At 51.3% G+C, this 26,677-nt stretch overlaps 2 protein-coding genes across 4 annotated transcripts; both read left to right on the forward strand.

The window, feature by feature from the left end:
* The first annotated feature begins 452 nt into the window (after positions 1–452).
* SERPINA4 (serpin family A member 4) lies at positions 453–9,787 on the forward strand. Its single transcript, XM_047739330.1, has 5 exons — positions 453–527; positions 2,223–2,888; positions 7,029–7,302; positions 8,142–8,301; positions 9,254–9,787. Exons 2-5 carry the CDS (start codon positions 2,240–2,242, stop codon positions 9,452–9,454), a joined length of 1,284 nt encoding a protein of 427 aa, XP_047595286.1. The 5' UTR covers positions 453–527; positions 2,223–2,239; the 3' UTR covers positions 9,455–9,787.
* Positions 9,788–16,217: 6,430 nt separating this feature from the next.
* On the forward strand, positions 16,218–26,496 carry SERPINA5 (serpin family A member 5). Of its 3 annotated transcripts, none has more exons than XM_047738874.1 (5): positions 16,218–16,321; positions 22,023–22,655; positions 24,017–24,287; positions 24,649–24,796; positions 25,435–26,496. In XM_047738874.1, the coding sequence occupies exons 1-5, from the start codon at positions 16,225–16,227 to the stop codon at positions 25,621–25,623; spliced, it is 1,338 nt and encodes a 445-aa protein (XP_047594830.1). In that variant the 5' UTR covers positions 16,218–16,224; the 3' UTR covers positions 25,624–26,496. The 3 variants fall into 3 exon arrangements, with proteins under 3 accessions (XP_047594830.1, XP_047594831.1, XP_047594829.1); XM_047738875.1 differs by having other exon boundaries at positions 16,227–16,311; XM_047738873.1 differs by having other exon boundaries at positions 16,230–16,311; positions 21,923–22,655.
* Positions 26,497–26,677: the final 181 nt, after the last annotated feature.

The raw sequence follows: 26,677 nt of genomic DNA on the forward strand, positions 1-26,677 counted from the left end.
GTCACCCTGGAAGCAGCCTTACCACATTTGTGAAGGCACTGGGGTTCGCTGCCCCTAGTCTGGTCCACCTGTTCATTTTATAAGAGGTGGTGGTGGATGGGATGGGCGGCCCGACAAACCCAGAGAAGGGAATAGATGTGCCTGAGTTCACCTGGCCAATGACGGGCAATGGGGAGACCACATCCACTAACAGGCCCCCTGGCCTCAGGGGGAAGGATGTGCCAGGCAAACCTCAGTGCATGACATAAACAGCAAGGGGCGAACTCTGTTGGAGTCTCCCTGGAGGGAAGGGGGGGGTCATCCCTGAGAGGGTTGAGCCAGCTTTCAGGGGAGTTTCTCTGTGTTGAGACTCCATGCTGCACCCATAGGTCTGTTCATTAATAATTACCTAATAGGGGAGGTGGCAGGTGGTGCTTGTGGAGCTGACAGGTTCTGCCAACCTTCCTGGGCTTCATAAAGCCAGGCCACGTTCCTCGGCTTCCTCTAGCACTCAGACAGCTGCCTGGGGGGCCACACCAGGACTGACCGTGAGTAACGCTCTGATGGCTACAATTGAGACTTGAAAGGGAGGGTGATAATCATCCTAGTTTGCCCAGGACTGGCGCTTCTGGAGCATAAAAATTCCAGTGCTAAGACCAGGAATGACCCAGAGGTGACACCTCCTGGCTGGAAAGACCCCCTACGCGTGATTGCACAACCTTCTTATCGCACCAGTGGGGGATCCGGTGCCCAAGCCCAGAAACAGCCTCACGCAAGGCCACACAGGACTCAGGACCCAGGTCTTCTGGCTCCTGATCCAGGTGCTTTTGGAGGGTGCCTGGCAGAGTGGAATTCTAGGTAGCTTGCTGCAAAGCCAGAGAGAAATACACTTGTGAAGGTTAGGGCGGGAGAAGGGATTACAGCTTGGTAGGAAGCCATGCTTTGGGGACGGGTGTGAAGTTGGTGAGTGAAGTGGTCACTCCAACTCCCGGGTGGAAAACAGAATAGAAAGACCAGGTAGGAAGCAACAGCGGTCTAAGTCAGGGCTCAGCAAACGGTGGCTTGTGGGTCAAATCTGTCCCACTGCCTGTTTTTGTCTTGCCCCTGAGCTAAGAATGCAAGATATAACATAAATATAAGATATAAACATAAATACAAAATTTGCAAATGGTAGGAAAAAATGAAAAGGAGGACAATATTTTGTGACCCATGAAAAGCATATGAAATTCACATTTTATTGTCCATAAATAAAGTTTCACCAGAACCCAGCCACACATAAGCATGTCATGTGGGTGACCTCTTCCCAGCCAACATAGTCAAGCTGGGCAGCTGTAACATGACCGTATGGCCCGCAGAGCCAAAGACGTTTAGTCTCTGGCCCTTTGCAGGAAAAATTTTCTGACGCCTGGTCTGGGTGAATGACACTGGAGGCCTAAGTGAGGGTCACAACAGTGGAGAGGCTCAGGGGTCATGGGAAGACCCTGTCAGACATACAGAAAGATTGAATGAGGTGGGGAGGTGGAGAGCCAGACACAGATTAGGGATGACAACCGGGTTTGGGGCTGAGAACCAGGGCAGCAGGGCAGATTTGGTGTGGAAAATTGAGCACCCTGTTTTGGGCAGGTGAAATTTACTAGGAGAAGAGACCAGTCCTTTTCCTGGGACTTTGGGCAGATCAGTTTTTGAACGTCAGAGATCTTATCTGCATGGAACAATGGTAAGAATGCCCATTCTACTGACCTTTACCGAGATAAGAGGGTCAAACAAAATGGCATTAAAATGATGTTGTAAACTGTAAAGCACACCACGGGTGTTGGTGGAGTAGAAGTTAAAATAACCTTTGGTGTTTTGCTGCAGTGGGTCCCCGGGCTGAAGGAATAAATGTGAATGGTAACAAGAACTCCAGGCTGAGTCTGGAGACTTTGTGCTCTAGCTCAGACACTTACCAGTTAGGTGACCTGATGAAGTCATTTTTGGAGTCTCTGGGATGAGAAAAGGGGCGAGTGCCTTGCAGAGCTGAGAAGGATGGGAAATGCAGGGGGTGTGGTCATGAGGAGACGGCTTTGTTCATCTAAAGCATGATCTTTGCTACACTCTGGGAAAGTGCCAGGTGTTTGCTAGCCGCTTGCAGGGTCATCTGCACAAGTTCATGGTGTCACTTATCATCCTGCTCTTGCCCGACTTCTCAGTAGGGTTGAGTGTTCTGTCGGGGAATTGCCTGGGTACTCTCTTTCCTCCTATAGTTGGGAGAGCTCAGAAGATGCATCTTGCCGACCTCCTGCCCTTCCTTCTGGCCAGACTGATGCTCCTTTGTCATGGTCAAGTGAACCCTGAGCACTATCTCCAGGATCATACGGGCAACCCTCATCAGGAGGCTTCAAGCACAGGTGAGGGCTCCCCCAGCCTCAAGATTGCCCCAGGCAATACAGCCTTTGCTCTCCATTTCTACCACCTGATGGCTTCCCAAAGTCCTGGGAGCAACATCTTCTTCTCCCCACTGAGCATCTCTGCCTCCTATGCCATGCTGTCCCTGGGGGCCCGCTCGCACAGCCAGACCCAGATCCTTGAGGGTCTGGGCTTCAACCTTACGGAGCTGTCTGAGCAGGACATCCACTGGGGCTTCCAGCACCTCCTGCACACTCTCCACCTCCCGGGCAACGGGCTGGAGATGCACATGGGCAATGCCCTGTTCCTGAGCCAGGACCTGCCGATCCTTCCGGGATTTCTTAATGACAGCATGGCCTTCTATGAATCCAAACTCTTCCTCACTGACTTCCACAATTCTGTGGGCACCACCCAGCTCATCAATGACCACGTCAAAGAGGAAACTCAAGGAAAGATTGTAGATTTGGTCAGCCACTTGAGCACGGACATCACAATGGTGCTGGTGAATTACATTTACTTCAAAGGTAAGACTCGGTTTGTTGGTAGATCCTCTAGCTTCTCTCTTCTTCTGATTTGTGGATGGATTAGGTATTTAAAAAAGAGAAAGTGGATGGATGGGGTCAGATAGGGTCAAGTAATCCTTAGCAGATTCATGTGAGAGCATCAGGGGGCACCTGGGTGGCTCAGTGGGTTAAGCCTCTGCCTTCAGCTCGGGTCATGATCTCAGGGTCCTGGGATCGAGTCCCGCATCGGACTCTCTGCTTAGTGGAGAACCTGCTTCCTCCTCTATCTCTCTCTCTGCCTGCCTCTCTGCCTACTTGTGATCTCTCTCTGTGAAATAAATAAATAAACAAATCTTTAAAAAAAAAAGAGAGAGAGCATCAGGTATTTAAGATTGTGTAGTATTGAGGTTCCTCATGTCTTTAGACATATTTTCTTATTTTCTTCATAACAGTAATGTATGAAATGCACAAGGTGAACTGCTGGGTTCATAGCGAAGCTCTGTCACTTATCAATGGTGTAAGCAGGGCAGGTTGTTTGTTTGAAGTAAGGATAATAAGAGTCCTTCCTTCAAAGTTTTGTTTTGAGGATCAAATTATGTGACATTTTTGTGTACTCCTTAGAAGAGGATCTAAAAGGATAGGCAAACTACTGCCCCCAGCCACATCTGATGGGCCATTTGTTTTAGTTAATAAAGTTTTATTGGCACACAGCCATGCCCACTCATTTATGTATTGTCTCTGGCTGCTTTCACACAGCCACAGAGATAAACAGTTGCCATAGAGCCTAAAATATTTGCCTTCTGGCCCTTTGCGAAAGAGGTTTGTCAATCTCTGACAATTATATATACTCAATAAATAATTAGAGTAATTGTAATTTATCTAATGATAACAATGCCCATTCCAAAGACCCTTGAAAACACATAAAGAGGGAGCCTGGGTGGCACAGTCAGTTAAGAGCCTGCCTTCAGCTCAGGTCATGATCTCAGGGTCCTGGGATTGAGTCCCGCATTGGGCTCCCTTCTCACTGGGGAGCCTGCTTCTCCTTCTTCTCCCCACTTGTGCTCTCTCTCACTATCTCTGTCCCTATCTCTGTCTCTCTCAAATAAATAAAATCTTTAAAAATAAAAAAATTTAAAAACCACATAAAGATATAAAAGAGAAGTAGAAATTACCCATAATCCTACCACCCTGAGGCAACCAGTGTTAATGTTTTCACTTAATTCATTCCCGTCTTCCGTTCACACACATATTAACAGTTGAAATCACAGCATGGGGACAGATTTGTACAGTGTGTATCATCAGTGTTCCATCAGAGGAGCAAAGACACCATGATTATTAAGGGAAAGGGGATTGTTATAGGAATTGGACCTCACTCAACTCTAGGCAAATGAAGACCTAGAGGAAACAACATTGGATGGACAGAGTGAAGTCCTTGGTGCAGGTGAAAGTTTGGACCTTATTAAGGATCTATATGCCAGGCACATCCAACCACTACAGTGGGTTCATGTAGGGGGAACTTTGGAGAGGCCCATGCTAGGCACCTGGTAGTGACTTAGGGACACATTGCTCTGGAGGGCTAATGTTGGACAATGAACTTGGAGGACAGCATGGACAACCTGGAGGACAGGGAGCTCCACTAGGTCTGTCCATCATCCAATCTTCCTGGGAAGACCTTCAGCATGTGAGGGTTGTTTTCACATCTACCTCCCAATCTCACAACTGTAACCACCTTGAACCCAGAATCTATAGGGAACAGATTCTGGGAAACAGTCCCAGATTAACAATCCAGCCAAATCAGTCATCGCTTGCATTCTACACATGGAATTATTTATGTACCACTGAAAACTTTTTCAAAAATCTTTTTAATTCTGCAATGACCATAAACTTATAAAAAGTTGCAAAAATAGTCCAGAGAGATCCTGTGTACCTTTCATCCAGGTTAGATAATATCTCACAAAACTGTCATACAAAAACAAAACCAGGAATTTGACATTGGTGCAATCTACAGACTTTATTCAGATTTACCAGGTTTTACATGCATTTGTGTGTGTGCGTGTGTGTGTGCACGCAAGCTTTATGCTATTGAAAACTTTATTTAGATCTCACTTTAATGGCTGCACAATATTTTATAGAACCATTTCAATGTAGAGTACACATCATCAATGTAATTTAAATGTATAGTATACACCATCAACCTACACAAAGCTCTGAATATAAAGAAGGGTTTGGGTGCTCTCTTCCTGAAAGAGACTTAGCTCCAGTTGGGTTAGTGTTGTTGGCCTGAGAGTGAGAGGTTCCCTAGAAATAGGAAGGAGATAGAGACGTCTTACCCAACACTTTGGGATGTAAATTTAGCCCCAGGCCTCACTCTCTCACTCTCACATGGTAAAGGGGAGAACAACTGTGGCTTACCTTCAAAACTGAAAAGTACCTAGAAGAAGACAAACAAAAGATGCATAGGATCTCTGTAGAGAAGATTATCTTGAGAGATAATAGACTTAAATTTTCAAAAGTACAGATATACTATGTTCATGAAAAGGAAGACTTAATATGTAAAGATGTCAATTCTCTCATGAATTAATCTAAATATTTAATGCAATCCCAATCAAAAGCCTAACAGATTTTCTTTTTTTTGGTGGCAGTTAATAAGCTGATTCTAAACTGTATATGGAGATGCAAAAGGCCAAGAATAGTTAAGATGGGAAATTTACCTGACAGAAGGTGAGACTTATCATAAATCTATATTAATTTAGGCTGTGAAGTACAAATAGACTAATGGGACAGAATAGTGAGGCCAGAATAGAGTCCAGAAGTGGCCCTATGGATAGATACAGATAGATACAGAGACATATGGTATTTGTCCAAGCTGGCATCACCCCTGTCACTGCCATGATGGAACACTGGTGCTGGGACAGCTAGGTACCCACAAGGGGAACAAAATGGGTTTGGACCCCTCCTTTCAACCAACAATAAGTATTTATTCTAGGTGGAGGATAGTCCTTTTTGCAAAAGGGAAGACTAAATCTCCTAGAATATCATGTAAGGGAGAATCTTTATGACCTTGAAGGGAAAGTTGTCTTAAACAAGACACAGAAGTCCTAACCACAAAGAAAAAGACTCATGTGTTCACTGCATTTAAGTTAAGAATTTCAAAACACACCATTACTAGAGTGAAAAGGCAAGTCAGAGAGAGAGACAAGGGATTTACAACTCACACTACTGATAGACAACTAGTGTTCAGAAAGGACTCCTGCAAACCACTAAGAAACAACCCTACACAAATACAGGGAGGAACATGAACTAGCACTGATGTAACAAGACAAAAAAAAAAAGAGAGAGGGACATTTTGTTGGTCAATAAACATACAAAAGATTGCTCAACCTCGTTTTTAACCAAGAAAATGCACTACAAAGTCATATTAAGCTACAACTACATAAACATCAGGTTGGCAATGTAAATTAAATGGTGAAGACCTGAGGTGCCTGGGTGACTCAGTTGGTTAAGTGTCTGACTCTTGGTTTCAGCTCAGGTCATGATCTCAGGGTCATGGTGCTGAGCCCTGTGTCTGGCTCCATGCTCAGTGCAGAGTCTGCTTGAGATTCTTTTCCCATCTTTCTCCCCCATCCCTCCCTGTTCTTGCACTCTCTCTCGCTCTCTCTCTAAAAGAAATAAGTAAATAAAACAAATAAGTAAATAAAAAATTTTTTTAAAGATTTTTTATTTGTTTATTTGACAGACAGAAATCACAAGTAGGCAGAGAGGCAGGCAGAGAGAGAGAGAGGGGGAAGCAAGTTCCCTGGCGAGCAGAGAGCCCGACATTGGGCTCGATCCCAGGACCCCGGGATCATGACCTGAGCCGAAGGCAGAGGCTTTAACCCACTGAGCCACCCAGGTGCCCCTAAATAAAAATTTTTTTAAAAAATGGTGAAGACATGAAACAACGTTGCTGATATCCTTTTGTATCTCCCATTTTAGAATCTAAATGAGCCCTGAGAGAGTCCATTTCTTAGGCAGGTCAGGTTTTGAAGGACCTAAGTGGTACACCGTGATGAAATAGTAAGGGGGGGCATCTCCACGGCTGTGGGAGAGACACTCCCTTGGTTAAACGGTTGGCCTGCTAGTCCCCAGGTGCCCTGTGCCTTCTTTCCATCTTCCCTTCAGCTCTGTGGGAGAAACCATTTGTTCCCTCGATGACCACTACCCAAGACTTCCACGTGGATGAGAATACTGTTGTCAAGATACCTATGATGCTGCAGGACACACAGCACCACTGGTATCTTCATGACCGATTCTTGCCATGCTCGGTGCTGCGGATGGATTACCGAGGAAACATGGTGGCCTTTTTCATCCTTCCGGACCAAGGGAAAATGGCGAATGTGGAGGAGGTCTTGACTCCAGAGATGCTAACAAGGTGGAACAACTTGCTTCAGAAGAGGTGATCAATGTAACCTGTGGTGCTGAGTCTACAGCATTGCCCTTCAGATGGACCCTTCTAAGGAAGGCCAGTGCCCTACATGGGGGTGTTGTCAAATTATGAAAGAATTCTTATTTGCTTTAAGCCTTTCCATGGGTTTCCCTCGCTGATGAACTCTCTTGTTATATCTGAAATACGATTTTTGCCCCATTAGTGAAAAGAGAACCAGGCTAGGAGTTAAGATTCCTGGTTCTAGATGTAGCCCTTACAGTGCACAAGACTTGGGTGAGATGACACTGGCTCTCCGAGGGTCTGCCCAACTGTGCAGTGAGTGGGTAGACCTCCCGTCAAGGTTCCTAGCACAGAGGGACTTCAAAAGATCCCATCCACCCATCCAAGGAAGTAGTTTTCTATCACCCTGGGGCTATAAATGGGAAAAATTTATAGATAAGGGCCTCAGATTTATAGATGAGGGCCCATAGATAAGGGCCTCAGCCTAAGGCCACATGTGGATGGAGAATTTGCACAGCTTATGTGACAGAGGAATTCTAGCCAAAAAAATCATCTGGTCCCATGTAAGTGAAAACCATAGGACCCCAACAGAGGTGAAGGGAAAGCTACCACACAGGGAGACTTCATCTCCCTGGGCACCTGGCCTGCCCACAGAAAGCCCCCTCTGCTAATGATGATCTCCCAAGGGAGTTCCTGCAGAGAGCAGTCTTGAGGGCGAAGGGCCCTGGCCTTAAGTCCCTGGGGACACTGGAGCAAAGTCAGATGCAGTGGGGCCAGCTAGAGGGTGCAGTCAAGAGGAGCATAGTGCGCTGGGGTCCCTCACTTGTGTAACCCCATGTCTCCTTCAGGTATTTTTATAAGAAGCTCGAGCTACATTTCCCCAAGTTCTCCATTTCTGGCTCCTATCAGTTAGATCAGATTTTGCCCAAGATGGGCTTCATGGACCTGTTCTCGAAGGAGGTTGACCTCTCTGGCATCACCAAAGAGCGGAGACTGCAGGTGTCCAAGGTAAGTCATCGTGGCCCTCCATGCCTGGAGACTTGGTAGGGAAATTCTGCCCCTTGGGGACTGCTGGGTTATGGGTGTTCTCTCTGTCCCACGTGAAATCTCAGAGTCTGGGTTTCATTCAGCCATCTGCAGACATGGGCATCCTCGAACCAGCCCACTCCCATGCTGGCATGGTACTTGGCACTGGGGATCTCACGTTCATCCCACCGCTGTCCTCAGAGAGTTGTCACAGCAAAGCGGGCTTCACAGATCACAATGTATAGACAAACGCATTGATAAAATTGAAGGAGGATACCAACGAGGTTGGCCGGGGTGTGTGTATCAGAGATCACTTTGATAGGAGAAAGAGACCTATGACTTTAGTTAAGAAGACAGAAGTGCACGCCAGGGTAGAGCCTTGGGTTGCAGAGTTGAATTCCAGGTCTTCCTCTTATGGCATTGAAGGGTGAGTGAGTGTCTTGGTCTGTAAAACAGCCGTAATATATCAACCTTCTAGGATGGCTATGAAGATTTAAAAAGAGCCCTAGGCACATAGTAAGTGTTCAGTTGCTGATAGAAATAATCATTCTGAGGGGCACCTGGGTGGCTTAGTCAGGTAGGAGTCTGTCTTCCGCTTAGGTCATGACCCCAGGGTCCTGGGACTGAGCCCTTCATCAGGCTCCCTGCTCAGTGGGGAGTCTGCTTCTCCCTCTCCCTCTGCCTGCCACTTTGCCTGCTTGTGCTCTTCTCTCTGTCAAATAAATAAATAGAATCTTTTTTAAAAAATGAAATAATTATTCCTATAAATAAGAGGTCATCCAGCTCACAGATCTCCCCAGTGTAGATGTTCTTGCTGTGGGATCCCCAGGAAGTGGCCTGCAGTGTTGATCTCCAGCGATCTCTGGTTCGTCCAGGCTTCCCTAAGTTCTGATTCATGTTCTCTTAGAGGTAACCCTTGTGATTTCCTTCCCAGAGTTTTCACAAAGCTATTCTGGAGGTGGATGAGGTTGGCACCCAGGCAGCAGCGGCCACTGGCAGCTTTGTGACCTTTATGTCTGCCCAGCACAATCGCAGAGTCCTTCGGTTCAACCGGCCCTTCCTCGTGGTGATCTTTTCCACCAATACCCAGAGCATCGTCTTCCTGGGCAAGGTTGTCAACCCCACGAAACCATAGCCCTCCCAGGGCTGGCTCTTCTATTACAAGCAGGATGATGTGGCCCGGGGCGGGGCTCGGTGTGAGCAGCTCTGTGTTTGGAGTGGTGGACACAGAAGATCCTGATATCCTGGACAGAAGCTGTTGGTGAGGGTGAGGGACGTAGGTGGTATGAGATAAGTGTGGACAAGACACCCAGCTCTCAGGGCAGATCATCTCACCTCTTTGAGCACCATCCTGGATAGTGGGAGAAACTCTGCTAGGTGGTTGAAGGGATTAAATACAATGATGGCTATGAGGAACATGTTTTGGTGCCTTGCACATAGTAGGTACTCAATAAATGCATCCCTGTTCTCCATACCTTTGGGGTTTGCTCTGCCCTGCCCTGGACATGGGGGTGAGATGTCCCAAGTTCCAGTGGTTTGGCAAGGTGTATATGGAAGGGGGGAGCAATGTCAGCAGTTGGCTGTCCCCAGCAGAGTGGACGCCTTATTTCTAGAGCGGGGCTCTGAAGGCTTTCACTGGGAAAGCACCAAAGTAGTCACCATGGCGACCTAGTGAGGAAGGCTCAGCAAGGCAGGCAGCTCCCCCCTCCCCGGGGTGGCACTGTCCCTTCCCTTCCTTTGACTTGGGAGATGGGGCCAGTCCCCCAGGATCAACGGCCAAGGTCAAAGATGCACAGCAGAAAGAAGGAAGAACATGAGATTGGAGCCTGGGGGCCCGTGCTTATGTTCTACTCTTCTGCTGATCAGCTCCGGGCCTCAGGCCAATTTCTTCCCTTCTTGGGTCTGCTTCCTCACCTGGCTGATAGGGACTGACCCAGATGGCCCCACTCAGATGTCTGTACTATGTGGGGTGAATTCTCTGGCCAGGGTTTACCCAGAGTCTTAGAGAAGAAACCTCTATTCTTCCTACAGGAAGAGGCAGGCCGGCCGCCCCTGGCGGTGTTTGTCCTGAATCTCAGGAATGTGCGGCAAACGCATTTCCCCAGCCGGGCCCTGGCGTGTTCTTGTCAGGCCAGTGCGTCAGAGGCCAGGAGTCTTGCTGTCACGAACCCTGATTTCCACTGGCGCCTGGAGAGACAGGCTAGCATTGAGATGACAGATCCAGAGTCACAATGATCCAGGCTTTATGGGAGGTGGTCCCCAGCCCACATCATGCTACAGATACAAGAATAAGATTGTTGTGGGAAACCAGGAAACCAGTATCTAGGGCAAGAGCTTATGGTGGGAACGCTGTTGTGGAAGGAAGCTAGAGAGGATGGGAAGGGGAGGTTTTGAGGTTCTCTCCCTTGGCTTCTAAAGCACAACCCTGAGCTGGACAGGACAGCCTGGGAACAACACTGGTAAAGGAAAGTCCCAGAGGAGGAAAGTGCTGAGCTCATCATACCGGTCCCGAGCTACACCGACAAGGTACTGGAAATGCTACAGGACCCTGTGCCCTCCCATGCTCAGAGGAGTGCAGACCCTCCTTTCTACCCCTGGTTTGGTTGGCTGAAAAGCAGTTACGTTACTGAAAATATTGGTCCACTTTCCCTTGCACTTGCTGGGAAGTTGAATTCTGGTTTTTAAGAGCTGGACAGGAGCTGAAGTCCGGCCCAGGCTGACACTGCCCACTCTGTCCCTATGGAGGCAGATGGGTGGGTGGATTCAAGCCCATCGGGTGAAAGGGCCTGGTCCTGGTGTGGCTTAGGGGAGTGGGAACATGAAGCCTGGGTGTGATGAAGGGGAGGAAAGCGGAGCTGTCACCCTCAGTCCAGCCTTGAGAGTGATGCTCCCGTATTCTGATGAAGTCTGTCCCTCTCCAGATCAGAAGCCCTCAGTGGCTCCCTATTGCCAACAAGATAAAGCTCGAGGTCCTCTACCCACAGTCAATGCCCTGCTGACCTGGTCCCCACCTGCCTTTTCTACCTCAGTCCCTCCTCCTGCACTCTCACATCCAGTGACATCAGCCACGGAAACGTGCTATTTCCCCAGGCTGGGGAATAGCCTCCACTCCAGGCCTTTGCTCCCTGCAGGCTCCCAGTCTCCAGAGAGCCCCCTTCCCCATCTCTGAGAATCTGCCAGGATTTCCTACAAATGCCTCACGCCCTCCCCAAGGCGGACTGCCATCCTACCATCAAACGTGGTGGGCGGACAGTAGTCTCTGCTCCCCTGGCCCTGATTAGACAGAACATCTGGAAGGCAGGGCTCTGTTCAACCTGCGTTCCTTTCACTCACCCCAGAACCTGGCCCCTGGGTTGATTGTATGGTCTGGTGTGTGGCTGAGGCTCAGCTGCTATTTGGTGAATGAATGAATGAATGAATGAATGGAAAATGCTCTGCCCTGAACAAGGTCCCTGAGCTGTTTGTTCTGCACCACCTCGTTGACTCATCCCTGGCATTGATTGGGTAAATATTTATGCCAACTCCTCAGATTTCTAAATGCCCTTTTGGAACATTAAACCCAGAAATCAATTAAAAAAAAAAAAAAAGACTCCAGGCAGGGCAACTTATCCCCCAGAGTGGTGCCCTGGCCTCCTTCTCTTCTCCTTTGCTGCTCCCCTATGGGGTCCCCTCCTTGGGTAGCACTTGTTATGCCCCTTGGGGAACCCGCTTCTTGGGGACCCAGTGTTCAGCGCTCCGAGGGGCCACATGCATTTGTGATTTCAGTAGGTCTCTTCCAGAGGAAAAATGGAACCTTCCTGCACTTAGCAGCAGGAGGGCAGAGGGCGGTGATGGGAACACTATGAGCATTAGGACCCCCAGATGCCAGTGGAATGATGCGTGTGCATGGCTCTCCTAAGTGGGTGTGGAGATGCCACGTGGGCTCTCTCCGTTATTCTTCCTGCCATTCAGCACACAGTGACGAGGTGGGGTCCAGCCGGGAAAGCAGGGGATCTCCCCAGTGGAGGGGGGAGGCACTTGAAATCTGGGTGGAAACAAGGAGGGGTGCAGCCCCAGCTTCCCCTCTAACCCTGTGCTGTGGGGCAGGCACTTGACCTCTCCGGATCTCATTTCCCACTCCCCACCCCATAAGTGGGCACAGAGCCCCACCCCAGCAGCTGTAGCAGCAGAGACGGGAGGGTGGACATGGGGTCCCATGAAGCTACAGATCTAGGAGCCGCTGGCTTGGACTCAGTGTGGTAGGGGAGGGGCAGGAAAGAGCTCGTTTCCTCCCTGGCTGCCTGGGAAGGTGAGGTGCTCCTCTCATCAGTGGCAGAGCAAAGGCCAGTGGCTGCCATGCTCCCTGCTCTGAGCACCTGTGGGGAGAGAGGCCTGGTACCCATGTTCCTGGGAGTTATCAAGAAGCCACAGAATTCCCAGGTATGGAACATAAACTTTGGAGCCAGAATGTCTGGGTTTGAATCTGGCCGCCACCAACGTCTGTGTGGATTAGCTTCTTAGGTCTGTCGGTACGAATCACCACAGCCTGGGAGCTTTAACCAACAGAAATGTATTATGTGGGAGTTCAGGAGGCTGGAAGTCCCAGGCCAAGGCATCGGCAGGGCGGTTCTTTCTGAGGGCTGTAAGGGGGCATCTGTTCTGGACCTCCCTCCCGGCTTCCGGTGGTGTGCTGGCCGTCTGTGGCATTCTCTGTGTGTGTCTGTGCCCAGATTGCCCCTTTTTATAAGGACACTGGTCATGGGGGATCAAGGGTCCACCCCCTTCAGGATGATTTCATCTTAACTGATTCTGTCTGCAATGACCCTATATTCAAATAAGGTTAACTTTATGGTTATGATGGAGGTTAGGACTTCAATTTGGGGGGGGACACAGTTCAAGCCATAACAGTATGGGGAATGGGGTATTCTGTGCCTCAGTTCCCTTATCTGTAAAATGGCAACGAAGCTACCTAACACGGAAGCCCGTTTCGAGCTTTGGATGAGTTATTATACGTAGAGCACACGTCTTTGGTGCCCCGCAGATGCTAACTAGTCTCACATTTCATCTTTTGTCACAACCCCGTCCTCTAGAGCAAGTTACAACTTCATACGCCGCAGGTCCCTTGAACAGGTGAAGTGGCCTGACGGTGTCAGGGTCCAGGCAGTTGGGTCAGTAATGGCCCCCATTTCATTAAAGGCATTTCTGCTCAGCATTGTAGCCCTCAGTGGGCTAAATAGAACCCACCTATGCCCAGGGAAAAACTCACCTATTGAGATGGCACTCTCTGCGGCTCTTGGTGTTAATGGGAAAATAAATCTATCTTGACCTATTGAGTCCTTTAAATTCCTATTTTATGGCCACCAACCCATCCTACTCTCTCGCTGTGGCTGTTATGGACTTAAGTGTGTCCCCTCAAAATTCACATGTTGAAGGCCTAACCTTTAATGTGACTGTATTTGGAGAGGGGGGCTTTTGGGAAGGTGATTACAGTTAGATGAGTCCTCAGGGCTGGGCTTTAATCCCACAGGAACAGTGTCCTTATACAAAGAGGATTTTCTTATAAAGACATCAGAGCTGCCTCTTGCCCTCTCTCCTTACGCCCAAAGAGCCCATGTGATCACACAGTCAGAAGGTGCCATCTACAAGCCAGGAAGAGACATCTCACCAGAAACCAAATCTGATGTCACCTTGATCTCGGACTTTTAGCCTCCAGAAGTGTGAGAAAATAAATTCTGTTGTTTAAGTCCCCCAGTCTATGGCATTTTGTTATGGGAGCCCCAGCGGGCTAAACACGGGTCACCATGCCCTGAGACCTCACCCCCAAACCTTTCTCTTTGGAACCCACCCAGTCTCTGCCCACTTCCTTCAGAGCCCTTTCTGAGCAGCAAGGGGAAGTCGGGGTGGCCACAGACTTTCCCCAAATTCTCAAGATATTCTTTATAACACAGGCTTAGATGCAGGCCATGGGTTGTCTCCAGGAGCAGCACACAGAGCCGGAGAAGTCCTTCCTATCGTGGTCAGTCCCATCTTCCCAATATCCATTTATATCCAATATCCATTTGGGGAATATTGCACTCGTTCCCTGTTCCTGCTATAACTAATTAATACAAACTTAGTCACTTAAAACAGCACACATTTATTCTCCTACAATTCCTAAGGGTCCAAAGTCCAAAACAGGTCTCACTGGGTCAACATCAAGAGTTAGCAGGGCTTCCTTCTGGAGATCCTTGCCCATCACATCTCCTCAGCATCCCCACATCGCGTGGTCTTCTCCTGCCTCCATGATCACTCTGCTTCTTCGGATTCGGGTTTCCCATGGCCTTCACTTAGAAGGACCCCTGTGATTATGTTTAAGACCTACTTGGGTGGGGGCGCCTGGGTGGCTCAGTGCGTTAAAGCCTCTGCTTTCGGCTCAGGTCATGATCCCAGGGTCCTGGGATCGAGCCCCACATCGGGCTCTCTGCTCAGCGGGGAGCCTGCTTCCTCCTCTCTCTCTGCCTGCCTCTCTGCCTGCTTGTGATCTCTCTCTCTCTCTCTGTCAAATAAATAAATAAAATCTTAAAAAAAAAAAAAAGAAAGACCTACTTGGGTGATCTGTGCTAGCCCCTCCCCCACTTCAAGATCCTTAACTTTGTCCCATCTGCAAAGTCCCTTTTTTCATATAAGGGAAGATTCACAGATCCTGGGCTTTAGGACGTGGTTATCTTTGGGGGGAAGATTATCCACCCCCGCATAGGTGCGTAATATGATTTCCACCCTACAGAGCATAGTTTAAGAATCTCTACGTTCTGAAGAAATGGACTTTTACAACATCACATAGCACAATGGACAGAAAAGACCTAGCTTTCTTCTTGCTAATGCTTCTCTTTATTAGCTGTGTGACTTTGGGCTGATTACCTAACTTCTCTCTGCTTCTGCCTGCTCACTGATCCGATGGGCATACTAGTACCCACCTTCCTGCGCATTAGGAAGGCAGTGAGCACAAAGCAAGTGCTCGATGTCTGGTAGTGACTGTGTTAGGCTCTAGACTAAAGCTGAGTTCAGTCTCCTCCTGGTCTTAGAGGCAGTAGAGGGACCCTGTTTGCCAAACACCAAGACTGTTTCTCCTGGGCAATGTCCAGCCCCCTGTCTCCTCTGCCAACTCCACACCCCAGCTCACCCACACAACATCTGGGTCATGGCCACACACGGGTCACCTAATACCGGGGCATGGGGACCTTAGGAATGAGACAAGGGTTGAGCCAGCACCCTGCACCAGCATCTTAGAAGTGCTCTTGGAATCATGGGGCTGAGTTCCAAAGTCCCCGTTTCAAGGTTGGAAAGGGGAGTCCAGATGAGCCTACCAAAATCCTAGATACAGGTAGAGAGCCCTGACCTTGAAGTTGGTGATCTGGGCACTTGGCCCCACATTGTCCCTAATTTGCTGCATGACTCTGAAAAGTTCCTCCATCTTTCTGAGCCTCAATTAAGTTATGCGCACAGCCAAGGGATTGGAAACAATGGTCCCTTCATCCAGTTGTGGTGACACGCAGTCCCTCTAGTTTCCACCAGACTCTCACTTGTAAATGAATCCAGCAAGCACACAGGGCTGCGGAGATCTTGGGCTCACACCACACTTCCTCAGATGTATAGCCTAGTGGCTGCAGGAGATATGGAATCAACCTGGAGAAAGGGAGGCCGACCAGAGGGTGTCCCTTTTTCTGTGTCTGGAATGCCAGCAGCCGGTGCCCTCCCTGGGGGATCCTGTGCCGTTGAAAGCAAACAGGGGTCTGTGTGGGGTTGGCAGCGGCAGGGCAGTGAGCTGGTGGCCTGGGTCAGAGCTCCGGTGGCTATGTCGGCAGCCCGTGGGTTGGCTAGAAGCCTGCGGGACAGGACGGGGCAGGGCCAAGGTGGGTGGAGTCAGGGCCCAACCAAGGTCAGTGGCAAATGCTGGTTCCAGTCCCAACACTCGGCTTTTCACTGAGCACGAGGGACTGTGACCTCCACCGCGTGCACACTTGGCTGTGGGACAGAGTAAGTACAGGTACTGAAGATGGACGGGGGGTCCATGGGCTTAAGGGTATGTGGGGAACGGTGAAGACAGGACTCGGGTTATGGGATCTGGGGGGCTTCAAAGCTCTGGTGTTGTCCCAGAGCGACCAGGAAAACTCTCTGCGGTAATGGGGAAGCAGCCAGGGCCTTGGAAGCAGCAGCGTCCCCCCAACCCCACCCTTGGCTGTGTGAACTTGGGCACGACCCTCCACATGGCTGCACCTCAGTGTCCCTATAGGCAAGATGCACGGCTGCTTCGAAGATTCAGTTCGTGCTAGCTGTCACCCAGGAGGTACTTTATCCCTGGAGCACATCTGGCAACAGCTGGAGACATTTGTAGTTGGTGCAGCTGGAGACAGGGCTGTGCTGGCATCCAGTGAGTAGACCCCCGACAAGGCACGGGAAAGTCCCTGCGATAAAGATCAGGGAGGAGGTGGAGAAACCCTGAAGTTAGGTTGTGGGGACGAAGCTTCTGGTCCCCAAGGCCAGGCTCCGTAACCCAGAGCGCTTCTGTATTGTTTTCCGTGCCTGCAATCTTGGACCTTGAGAAATCAGGAGAAGGTATGGAACATCTCCATTTCCCTGAGTGAGGGCTGCCCGGCCCGGAGGCTGGCTGCTCGAGCTCCAGACGCTGTTTGGCAATTTGGTTCTTGTTTATTTGTTTTGTTTTTAAAGCTTTTACTTATTTAATGAGAGAGAGAGTGTGTGCACAAGCAGCGGGGGCGGGCAGAAGGAGAGGGAGAAGCAAGCTCCTTTCTGAGCAGGGAGCCCGATGTGGGGCTCTATTCCCTGCGATCTTGACCTGAGCTGAAGGCAGACACTTAAACCGACTGAACCACCCAGGCGGCCCAGGCATTTTGTTAAATAAGCAAAATGTCGACATAAAATAAGTGTACTGTTCAGTTTTCCTAAGGCTGGGGCCCTTGGCAAAAAATACAATAGAAGGAGGAGGCAAGGGATGTGTTGTTGGTGGTGGTGGTTTCGCGGATGTACATGGGAAAGATGTATGGCTTTTGGTATGTCAGTCAGACCTCAATAAAATAGTTTTTAAGAAAGAAACGGGAAATGGGAGCCAGGCAGCAGGACAGGAGCTGGCAAGTCCTGGGAGCCCAGCCTGGCTCCATGTCCAGCATGGGGTCTAAAACCCCAGAGCCACAGAGAAGGCATTCATTCATTCGTTCATTCATTCATTCATTCATTCGTTCATTCCAAAAAGGGGTCTGAGGGGGTATAGCTCAGTGGTAGAGCATTTGACTGCAAAAATATCCAGCCCTTGACTGCAAATCTCACAGGGAGAGCAGGGTTGGTGCCGGTCCTCTCTGTTGGGAGCACATGTTTTTGTCGGGGAGAGAGGCCGGAATGCTGGAAGGCCCCAGCAAACCCGTGTGGGCTCGCGCTTACATCACAGCAGAGCAGCAAGACAATCAAGGGGCCATTACAGAGCATAACAACACAGAGGGAGGGGCCAGGTGCGCGCAAGGGATCACCAGCAGTGGGATTCAAGCGGGGGCCCGAGGCCCAGGGAGAAGCTGGTCCTGCCCCTCAACACCTTGGGGGCAGCAATGACCTTCTTACGTGGTGGGGCGCTGTGACCCGGGGTGGGGGACCAAGGGAGATGTCTTCAGAATGGCTCTGGGGGCAGGAGGAGAAGGGGAGCGGGTGGGTGAAAAGTGACAGGGCCTCTGGAGGACATGGCAGGTGAAATGGGGAGAGGCTGGCAGATGTCAGAGCCGCTCTGGAGCTAGAAACCCACAAACCTCACTGATGGTCTGGAGGTGGGGAGGAAGGCTAAGAAAGTTCCCTGAGTCACTGCTGCCAGGAAGCTCTCCCAGATCTTTAGGATCGAGGAAACTGGGATTTTGTTTTTCCCTCTCTGCCTGTGTCCCAAGGCTCACATCTCCTTTTGCAATCAGTGGACAGACCTCCGCCACCCACCTCCCCCAGCTGAGTCCAAAGTTGACCTGGTAGAACTTTGTTGCCCAACATTTGGAATAAATGAAGCAGATTCTGAGTCCATGGGTAGTGGGGATCAGTGGGAGGATTGCCCCAGTGCCTGCCCGCACCCGCCTGCACCAGCCGGCTCACGTCACCTTGGCCTGGGATGCCAGAGGAACCTGAATGATCTGCTCTCCTCCCTTGGACCTTGGGCCCATCTGCAGAAACACTGGAATCAGGGGCCTAGAGAGTCAGTTGGGCCAGGCTCCAATCTCCCTGAGAGCCGGTCTCCCAAGGGCAAGGCTCCCAGGGCCTGGAGCAGACTCGCCCCAGCTTCAAATTAACACAAAACTCTGTCAAAGCTGCATATTTCCACCAGAGACCAGGGGTGTGATGGCACAGGCTGGGAACCTGGGAAACCTGAACCGAGCTCCCTGAAGCCCCATTTTCTCAGAAGAGATCTCTCTGACCCTCTGTTTCCTCCTCTGTATCGTGATGACGATACCAGCTCCGAGATGCTGTGGAGGAGGATAAATGAGCTCATACAGGTGAACAGTTTGAGTGACACCCAGGGATCCTCCCCAGGAGCTACAGGAGAGGAGGAACGAGGTATCATGTCTCAGAACCATGAAAGGAAGACAAGAGGCAGTGTGTACACCAGTCCCAGGAATCTGGATTTCAATCCTGGTTCCATCACACATTAGCTGGGACAAGCTGTGTTATTCTGTTCAACCTCAGTTTATCCATCTGTGAAATGGTCTTCATGATGCTGACTCTCGTGGATGGTTCAATGTCATAATGTCTGTAGAGTGTCTGGCTTTCATAAGAGATAAAGTGGGCCCCAAAGGAGTGAGAGTTCTAGGTCCCAAACCTGCAGCCCAGGGGAGAGTGGATGAAGCTGGGGTCCCCTCCACAGAGACCCAGCTGTCCAGGAAGATTCAGGGGGCGCCAGGAAAGCGGCTGTGGCCCATCAGACCTCTGCTGTTTGGCGGGGTCCGGGGTGGGGAACTGGTGGAGAGAAAGGTTACTGGCCACAGCACATGACAGACCTTGAGTTGATTATGAACACAGTGAGGCCTGTAGAGGGACAGGGACTGGCCCAAGGCCACCGGGCATCTGCAAGGACAGGAGGCCAGAACTCTCTCTCCTGCCTGAGCCCTGGGCTCCATCCAAGCAGGACACTCCCTTGTGTCTGCAACTCTTCCTTGAAAGCATTTCCTTTAAAGTAATTATCAGCTGGGTGTTAATCTGTGATAATGGGGGCGGGGGGGGGGGGTGTGTGTGGAGCTGAATGTTTGCTCAGCTCCGTCCCGCTACCCTGACGCCCGGACACGTTACGGGAGGGACCATACTGTGCTGTAAAATTAACAAGTTCAAAGGACACAGAGATTAAACCACCCCGCCACGTCCTTTAAAGACCCGCACTCTCAGGGTGCACACAGAAAGGGGGTGTTAGCCTGGGAAGCCCGGACCCTGTTGCTGAATCATCTGCAGATTCGCAGCTACGGTGCTGGCTGCCAGGGTGGGGGACAACAAGACCGGGGGCTGTCACACGGAAGGAGGGCCAGGCATCCAGGGAAGCCACGTGGCACAGCGGTTTAGGGCACATCACATTATCACATTATCGCGGTGTCAGAACTGGGTCTGAGCCCAAGCTGGGCCCCCACCAGCCAGTGGCTCGGCCTCTCTGAGCTTCAGAGGACGCCTCTGTTGAATAGTGCCAGTAGCAGAACCTGCCTCTGCCAGTGGGTGTGAGGTCCACGGAGGCGGGTACGAGGAACCTCCATAACTGTGGAGGCTGCTGTGTGGGGCTCTGGGGGTCCGGAGTGTCTGCAGACAGAACATTCTAGATGAGCCTCCTTTGTGAGCTCAGGTGCAACGTGGAGGCCAGGGTGGGTGGGCATGACCTGCTCAGGTCATTTGATTTTGCTCAAAGACAGGACTGCAGCCCAGGTCTGCCTGACCCCCAAGGTCAATGGCATCCCCCCACACCCTACAGTGGGCCACTTTGTATGCAATGTCCAATGCAGCTGTTTGGGGCCCTTTGGCGTTGGGGTTTGGGGGGGGTCATGTGACTCTGGGAGGATCCTGAGGCCAGGGACCTGATGACATGTTGTCCATGGGAGAAGACCACCCAGTCGCGGGAAGTTCTCACCACTGAGAGCTTTCCTCAGCAGACAGGCCGCCGGCCCCCCCACAAGAGCAAGGGTGCGGTGAGAGCGTGTACCCCACAGCATAGCTGAGGAACTGGGGCATCTCGGTGGGCCTTTGACTCTGAAGCTGCAACAGCCACGGCTGACCCTTCCACGCACCAGATCTGCGCCAGGCCCAACCGCAACGCTTGCCCTATGCTGACCCCTTAAAGCTCCCGGCCACTCTCTGGCCCAGGTACAGCGTCACCCTCACTGTACAGACAGGTGGGGGACAGGGCACGGGGCATGACTGACTTGCCCCAAACCGCACTAGTAGGAAGTAGCAGGGCCGAGCTTTGAACCCAGGAGGCTGCAGAGTCTGCGCTCATCACAGGGGACCAGGAGCACAGGGGACTTTGGCAGGCCTGGGCACAGGAAGGATTCTGGTTGGAGAGGAGGGATCTAGGGAGGTGGGCGGGAAGAACGAAGGAGAAGAGGGGTTGAAGACCCCCCAGGGCCCATCTAGTTGGCCCCCTCATCTGGGGGATGGAAGGAAGAGGAGATGTTTGGCTCAGGCCGCTGTGACAAAGCATCACAGAATAGAAAACTGGTCTCGGCTCAAGGTTTTGGCAAAGCTGTTTCCTCGACTCCCAGATGCTGGTCTCCTCCCTGGTCCCCACATGGCCGCCCCTCTGTGTGTGTCTGGGTCCTAATCTCTTCTCACAAGGACACCAGCCAGATTGGATCAAGGCCCCCTAGGAAGACCTCATTTTGACTTCATGACCTTTTTAAAGACCTTGTTTCCAAATATAGTCACATTCTGAGGGGCTAGGGGTTGAGACCTCAACATAGGAGTCTGGGGGACACAATTCAGCCCTCATAGAATAGGAGGGAAATTGGAGTGTTTACGTTAAGAGTGCAGAATTTCCTCCCGGGGTTGCGGGGGAGGCGTGCACCTCTGATGAGGCTTGAGGATGGCCCTGGGGTCCTAGCACAGCCCCCCAAGGGAGAGGAGGAAAGAACCAGCTGGCATCTGCCTGTTCACCAATGAGTCTCTGGAGCCTGGCACCCTGCCTGCAACCTGGGAAATGCGAAGTATGTATCTGCTGAGTAAACAAGGGTAGACCAACAATCTGAGGGGCCCGTGGGGTGGGTAGTTGGTCTGAGTTCATAAAAGGGCCACCAGACCTTGCAAATTCTGTCCCCAGGGGTCGAAGTGACAGTCAGAGGCCACTTGGAAGGAAGGCTTCTCATTCCCTGGGAACCTCAGAGATGCTGATCAGGCAAAAGGAGGGAGAGCCCTGCCCTCCCCCACCCCACCCCCCTATAGCATGTGTCCTGATATGGATGAGAGGACTGACTCTTGCCCCCGGGGGGCCAGCCCCTACCTCAGGTCTGCTGCACGCTCTGCCTTCTCCTCCCTTTCTGACCCTTAGATGCCCAAGTCCACCAAGTCTCAGTCCTCGAGCCCCCATGCTCTCCCCAAAACCTCTCTCCCCACTGCACAGGCTCATCATCTCCCTTAGGTTCTGCCACTCAGGGGGTCACCTCTCTGGGACCTGTGCCTGACGCACTTCCCCCCAGCGGTGCACCCTTCCAGAGGACCCCTTCCCACCTGCCTTTCAGAACGAGGAGTGGCCACGATGCAGTTCTGCCTCCTCCTGTGCCTGATGCTACTTACCCCTTTGGGTGACAGCCTACTCCGCCCCCGCTCGCGGGAGACGAAGAAGAGAGCCAAGGAGCTACCCGTGCTCAGCACGGCGGCCCCCGCCAGCAGGGACTTTGCCTTTGACCTCTACAGGGCCTTGGCTACGGCTGCCCCTGACCAGAACATCTTCTTCTCCCCTCTGAGCATCTCCACCACCCTGGCCATGCTGTCCCTGGGGGCACTATCCCACACGAAGGAGCAGATCCTGGAAGGCCTGGGCGTCCATCCCCAGGAGGGCTCGGAGGAGGAGCTCCACAACACCTTCCACCAGCTGCTGTGGGAGTTTGCCCAGCCCAGGGAGGACGTCCAGCTGAGCCTCGGCAACGCCCTGTTCATCAGCCCCGAGGTGCACCTCCAGGACACCTTCCTGAGTGCCATGAAGACGCTGTACCTGGCAGACACCTTCCCCACTGACTTTGGGGACCCCGCAGGGGCCCAGAAGCAGATCAATGATTACGTGGCAAAGCAAACTCAAGGCAAGATTGCGGACTTGGTGAAGGACCTGGATAGCACGGAGGTCATGATTATGGTGAATTACATCTTCTTTAAAGGTAAGACCCTTGCGCACCAGCCCGAACGTTCTCCTTCCTGCTGCTTTTGTCAAAAGAGCACCCAATCCCCACACGCATCAAGGAGTGGGAGTGGATTTAATCCCTTCTGGGGCCTGTTGACAGAGTGAGGCCAATAGGCAGCCGAGGCTAAGCAGGCATCTTCTGAGGGCGTAAAGGGGTGTCAGTGACCCCCGGCTGCTGTCTCCCCCACCGGGGAAGAGCTGGGTCCTCTCCGTGGGCCCTGGAGTCACAGCTTCCGCGCTGGATCTAAAGCACGAGACTGCCACGGCCACCGTACGACCACTCAGGGCAGGATTGCGGGTCTAAGAGAGACCTTGGAGGGCCTTCCCTTCCCCCACATCCTTGCTCCTGTGCCCTCCTAGGGGCTGTTCCCTCAGCGAGAAATGCCTTGACAAGCCCCTGTCCCCTCTGGAGAGTCCTCTCCCCCTCTCTCATGACAGATAATCTCTTCATCTTCATTCCCTTGACATTTCTTGTGGTTACCCCTACTCACCTCGGCTCTCATGTCTGCTTCTCCTTCTAGATGCTGAGCCCCTCGGTGCCCATATGGGGTCTGGCCAAGGGTGGGAAGGCAGGACTGAGTAAAGGCAGGGAGGGGAAGGGAGGAGGAAAGAGGAAGATAGTTGGCTTGTTCACTCCTCCCCCTTCCTAGGAGCAAAGAAGGCGAGCAAACATCTAGCTTGGAATCCACGATTTCTGGTCTCCCAGGGCAGGGCTCTCTCTAGGACACCAGGCTGCAGGGGACAACTGTGACATAGGCTACGAGGGGCCCTGGGGTAGGTTCCAAATCTGATGAATACTAATTAGATGGAAAGAACTACTCGTATCTCGCTGATGTAGAGACTCAGCAGGAATCAGACGGAGCAGCAAGGCAAATGGAGGGCTTCTCCGTAACAAGAATCCTGTGTGTCCAGGAACCTTACAAACCTCTCTCCCAAACATAGATCAAAATCCAAAAGTGGGAAAAGAGCGAAAAACAGAATAACTCCCCCAGGTGTAGTTTCGATTTGTCCATCGTCTGTATTGTTGACCCTTTTCCCGACGGTGTTTGACCTTGAATCAACAATAGAGAATCAAACTCCATTCAGCGGTTGAGGGCCTCCAAAGATATGAAAAGCATCCTCTTTGCTCGGTCCACGTCAGAGGAAAAGGCCCACAGGAAGTTCCGGCACATCCCCGAAGTTATAAAAAGACTCACCTTCCTATTGCAGGAGTTCTGCGGTCCCTGTCCCCGAGGAGACTGTGCTGGGGAGGACACTCTCTGCTTGATGGGTTTACTGTCTTGACACTGTTCGTTTGCAGCTAAGAATTTCTAATGTCTTTCCCATTTTGATATTTAGCTAAGTGGAGGACAAGTTTTGACCACAAAAACACCCGAAAGCAGGACTTCCATGTGACCTCGGAGACCGTGGTGCGGGTGCCCATGATGAAGGGGGAAGACCATTATTACTACTTCCTGGACCGAAACCTCTCCTGCAAGGTGGTGGGTGTCCCCTACCAAGGGAATGCCACCGCTTTCTTCATCCTCCCCGGCGAGGGCAGGATGGGACAGCTGGAGAATGGACTGAATGAGAAGACACCGAGGAAGTGGCTCAGGATGTTCACAAAGAGGTATTCTGCAGGTGACATGGGACCAGTCTGGCCCTGCTCACCTCTGGGGAGACACAGCCGTGGTGGGAAGGTCTCACCCAGCCCAGGAGTGGCCTCCAAGCCTGGAGCTGTCACATGAGGTTCCGGCCCTCAGGCCCTGGCCCAGCCTGAGGGAGCATGGCTGGACACCCACCTGCTTTCCTGAAGGAGCCATGAGAGTAGGCAGGGACCTCTGGGACAGCCCAGGTCCAAGACCAGAGTGGGGTGGGCTCTAGATGAGGGGCAGGAGGATGCTTACAAAGCCGAAGGGGGAGAGCGGGGATATGAGCTGGGGAGCCAACGCTCTGGGAAGAGTCTCAGAATGTTCCTGTCCTCTTTCCAGGCAGCTTGAGCTCTACCTTCCCAAGTTCTCCATCGAGGGCTCCTACCAGCTGGAGAAGGTCCTCCCCATGCTGGGCATCAATGACGTCTTCACCAGCCATGCTGACTTGACTGGCATCACCAACCACTCCAGCATCCAGGTGTCTGAGGTGAGCTCGGGAGCTCCTGAGCTCCTGCTTTCAGAGGTATCTGTTCTTTTCTACTCCTCTGCTATGCCATGCCATGCTATTCTTCTATTCTATTCTATCCCACTCCACTCTGCTCCTTTCATTCCATTCCATTCCATTCCATTCCATTCCATTCCATTCCATTCCACATTCTACATTCTCTTCCTCTCTCTCTCACTCTCCTCTTTTCCCTTAAGAAGCAAAAAATCTCACATTGTGTCTTATCCTATGCACCATGGGAAACCATATGCAGCTCCCTGTCTCAGGAGGAGCTCTCATTCAGCAATCAAAACTAAGAATTAAGTGCTAGCTCCTTCACTCGCTAGCTGTGTGTTCTCCAACAATTACTTGACCTCTCTGTGCCACCTTCCTCTCTATAAAATTGGAGGGTCGCAGCCTTGCTGTGGGATGCCGTGACAGTTCAATGGACAGCACAGGTGCAGTCAGTCACCTCCTGGCACAGATCCCAGTGCATGGTAGCCACACAGCTGTGTCATTAGCTACCTGCTTGGTGTCACAGAGACTTCGACAGGGATGTCACAGGCAGAAGCACTGCTGTCTCCTGGGATGACATCTCCCAGCCCCTGGTGGCTCAGTGACTCCTGATGTCTCCTCTGCAGATGGTGCACAAGGCCATGGTGGAGGTGGACGAGTCCGGGACCAAAGCGGCTGCAGCCACAGAGACCATCTTCATGTTCAAGTCAGCTCCGATGAGCTCCCAAAGGGTCATATTCAACAGGCCCTTTTTGATGGTCATTGTGGAGAACTCCACGAATATTCTCTTCGTTGGCAAAGTGACCCACCCCTGAGGTGGGTGTGTCTCCTGGAAGGTCACAGGTGGCGGAAGTTGAAGGCACACTGTGGCATCTGTCTGCTGGGAGCTAGTGATTGACACAGGTTTCGTGGCCTAATGAGGCTTTTACAAGTAATAATAGTCATAGTATTGATATACTAATGGTTGCTTCTTCTCACACAACTGCACAACGTGGGCACCTTGAAGATCCTTCAGGAGCATTTGGTCTTGCCTTTACCCTTCCTCGGTGGAGTCTAGCGCTGAGGCCCAGAGAGGCTGGTTGACTTGCCCAAGGTCACACAGCATGTTAGTGGTAGAGAGAAGCCCAGAATCCAGGTCCCTGACCTCCAGCCCAGTGACACAGAGCTCTGTAGGAGGCTTGTTCTGGTAGATATTTCTACCAAGAAATGTATTTCCAAGCTGAGCCCTCATCTTGCCAACCATGCCAACCATCAGTTCATCATGGTGTGGAGAGAACACTGAAATGAGAGTCTGGAATGGGGCTTCTGTCCCAGCTAACCAGCTGGGGGACATTGGGATAATTCTGCCCCTCTCTGGACCTCTATTTCCCCCATGCATACCATGAAGGATCAGGTGAAGGGCTGAAAGCTCCTTGACGTTATGTAAGGAAGCTGGGTGTTCCCTGCCAGTCAAGGTAGATTTTAAGATATTCCAGCGCTACTTGTCCTTGAAGAAAAGCAAGTGGACAGCAGGGTGGAAATGGTCCATCACAGCATCGAGCCATCGTGTGGTTTCAGTAGCAACCTCCTGGCGTCAGCTTGGGGGGGAGCCCAGAGGCCCGTTGCAAATACTACCATATCTACTGAAGACATTGATGACTAACTGTGAATTTTAGTGTCCACAATAACAATACAGCATGTTGCAAACACTGGGTGTCATTGTCCTTACAGAAATAACACTGGGAATGGCAACATCAATAGCTTTCCATGTGCCAGGTTTGGTGCTAGGAGCTTTACCTGGTTGGTTACATTTATCTGCCCTGAGGCCGGTACCACGGTTCTCCCCATTTTACAGATGGAGAAGGCAAGGCTTGCAGAGAGCAGGCTGTT

The sequence above is a fragment of the Lutra lutra genome, chromosome 7 (genome assembly GCF_902655055.1).
Source record: "Lutra lutra chromosome 7, mLutLut1.2, whole genome shotgun sequence".
NCBI classification, from domain to species: Eukaryota; Metazoa; Chordata; class Mammalia; order Carnivora; family Mustelidae; genus Lutra; species Lutra lutra.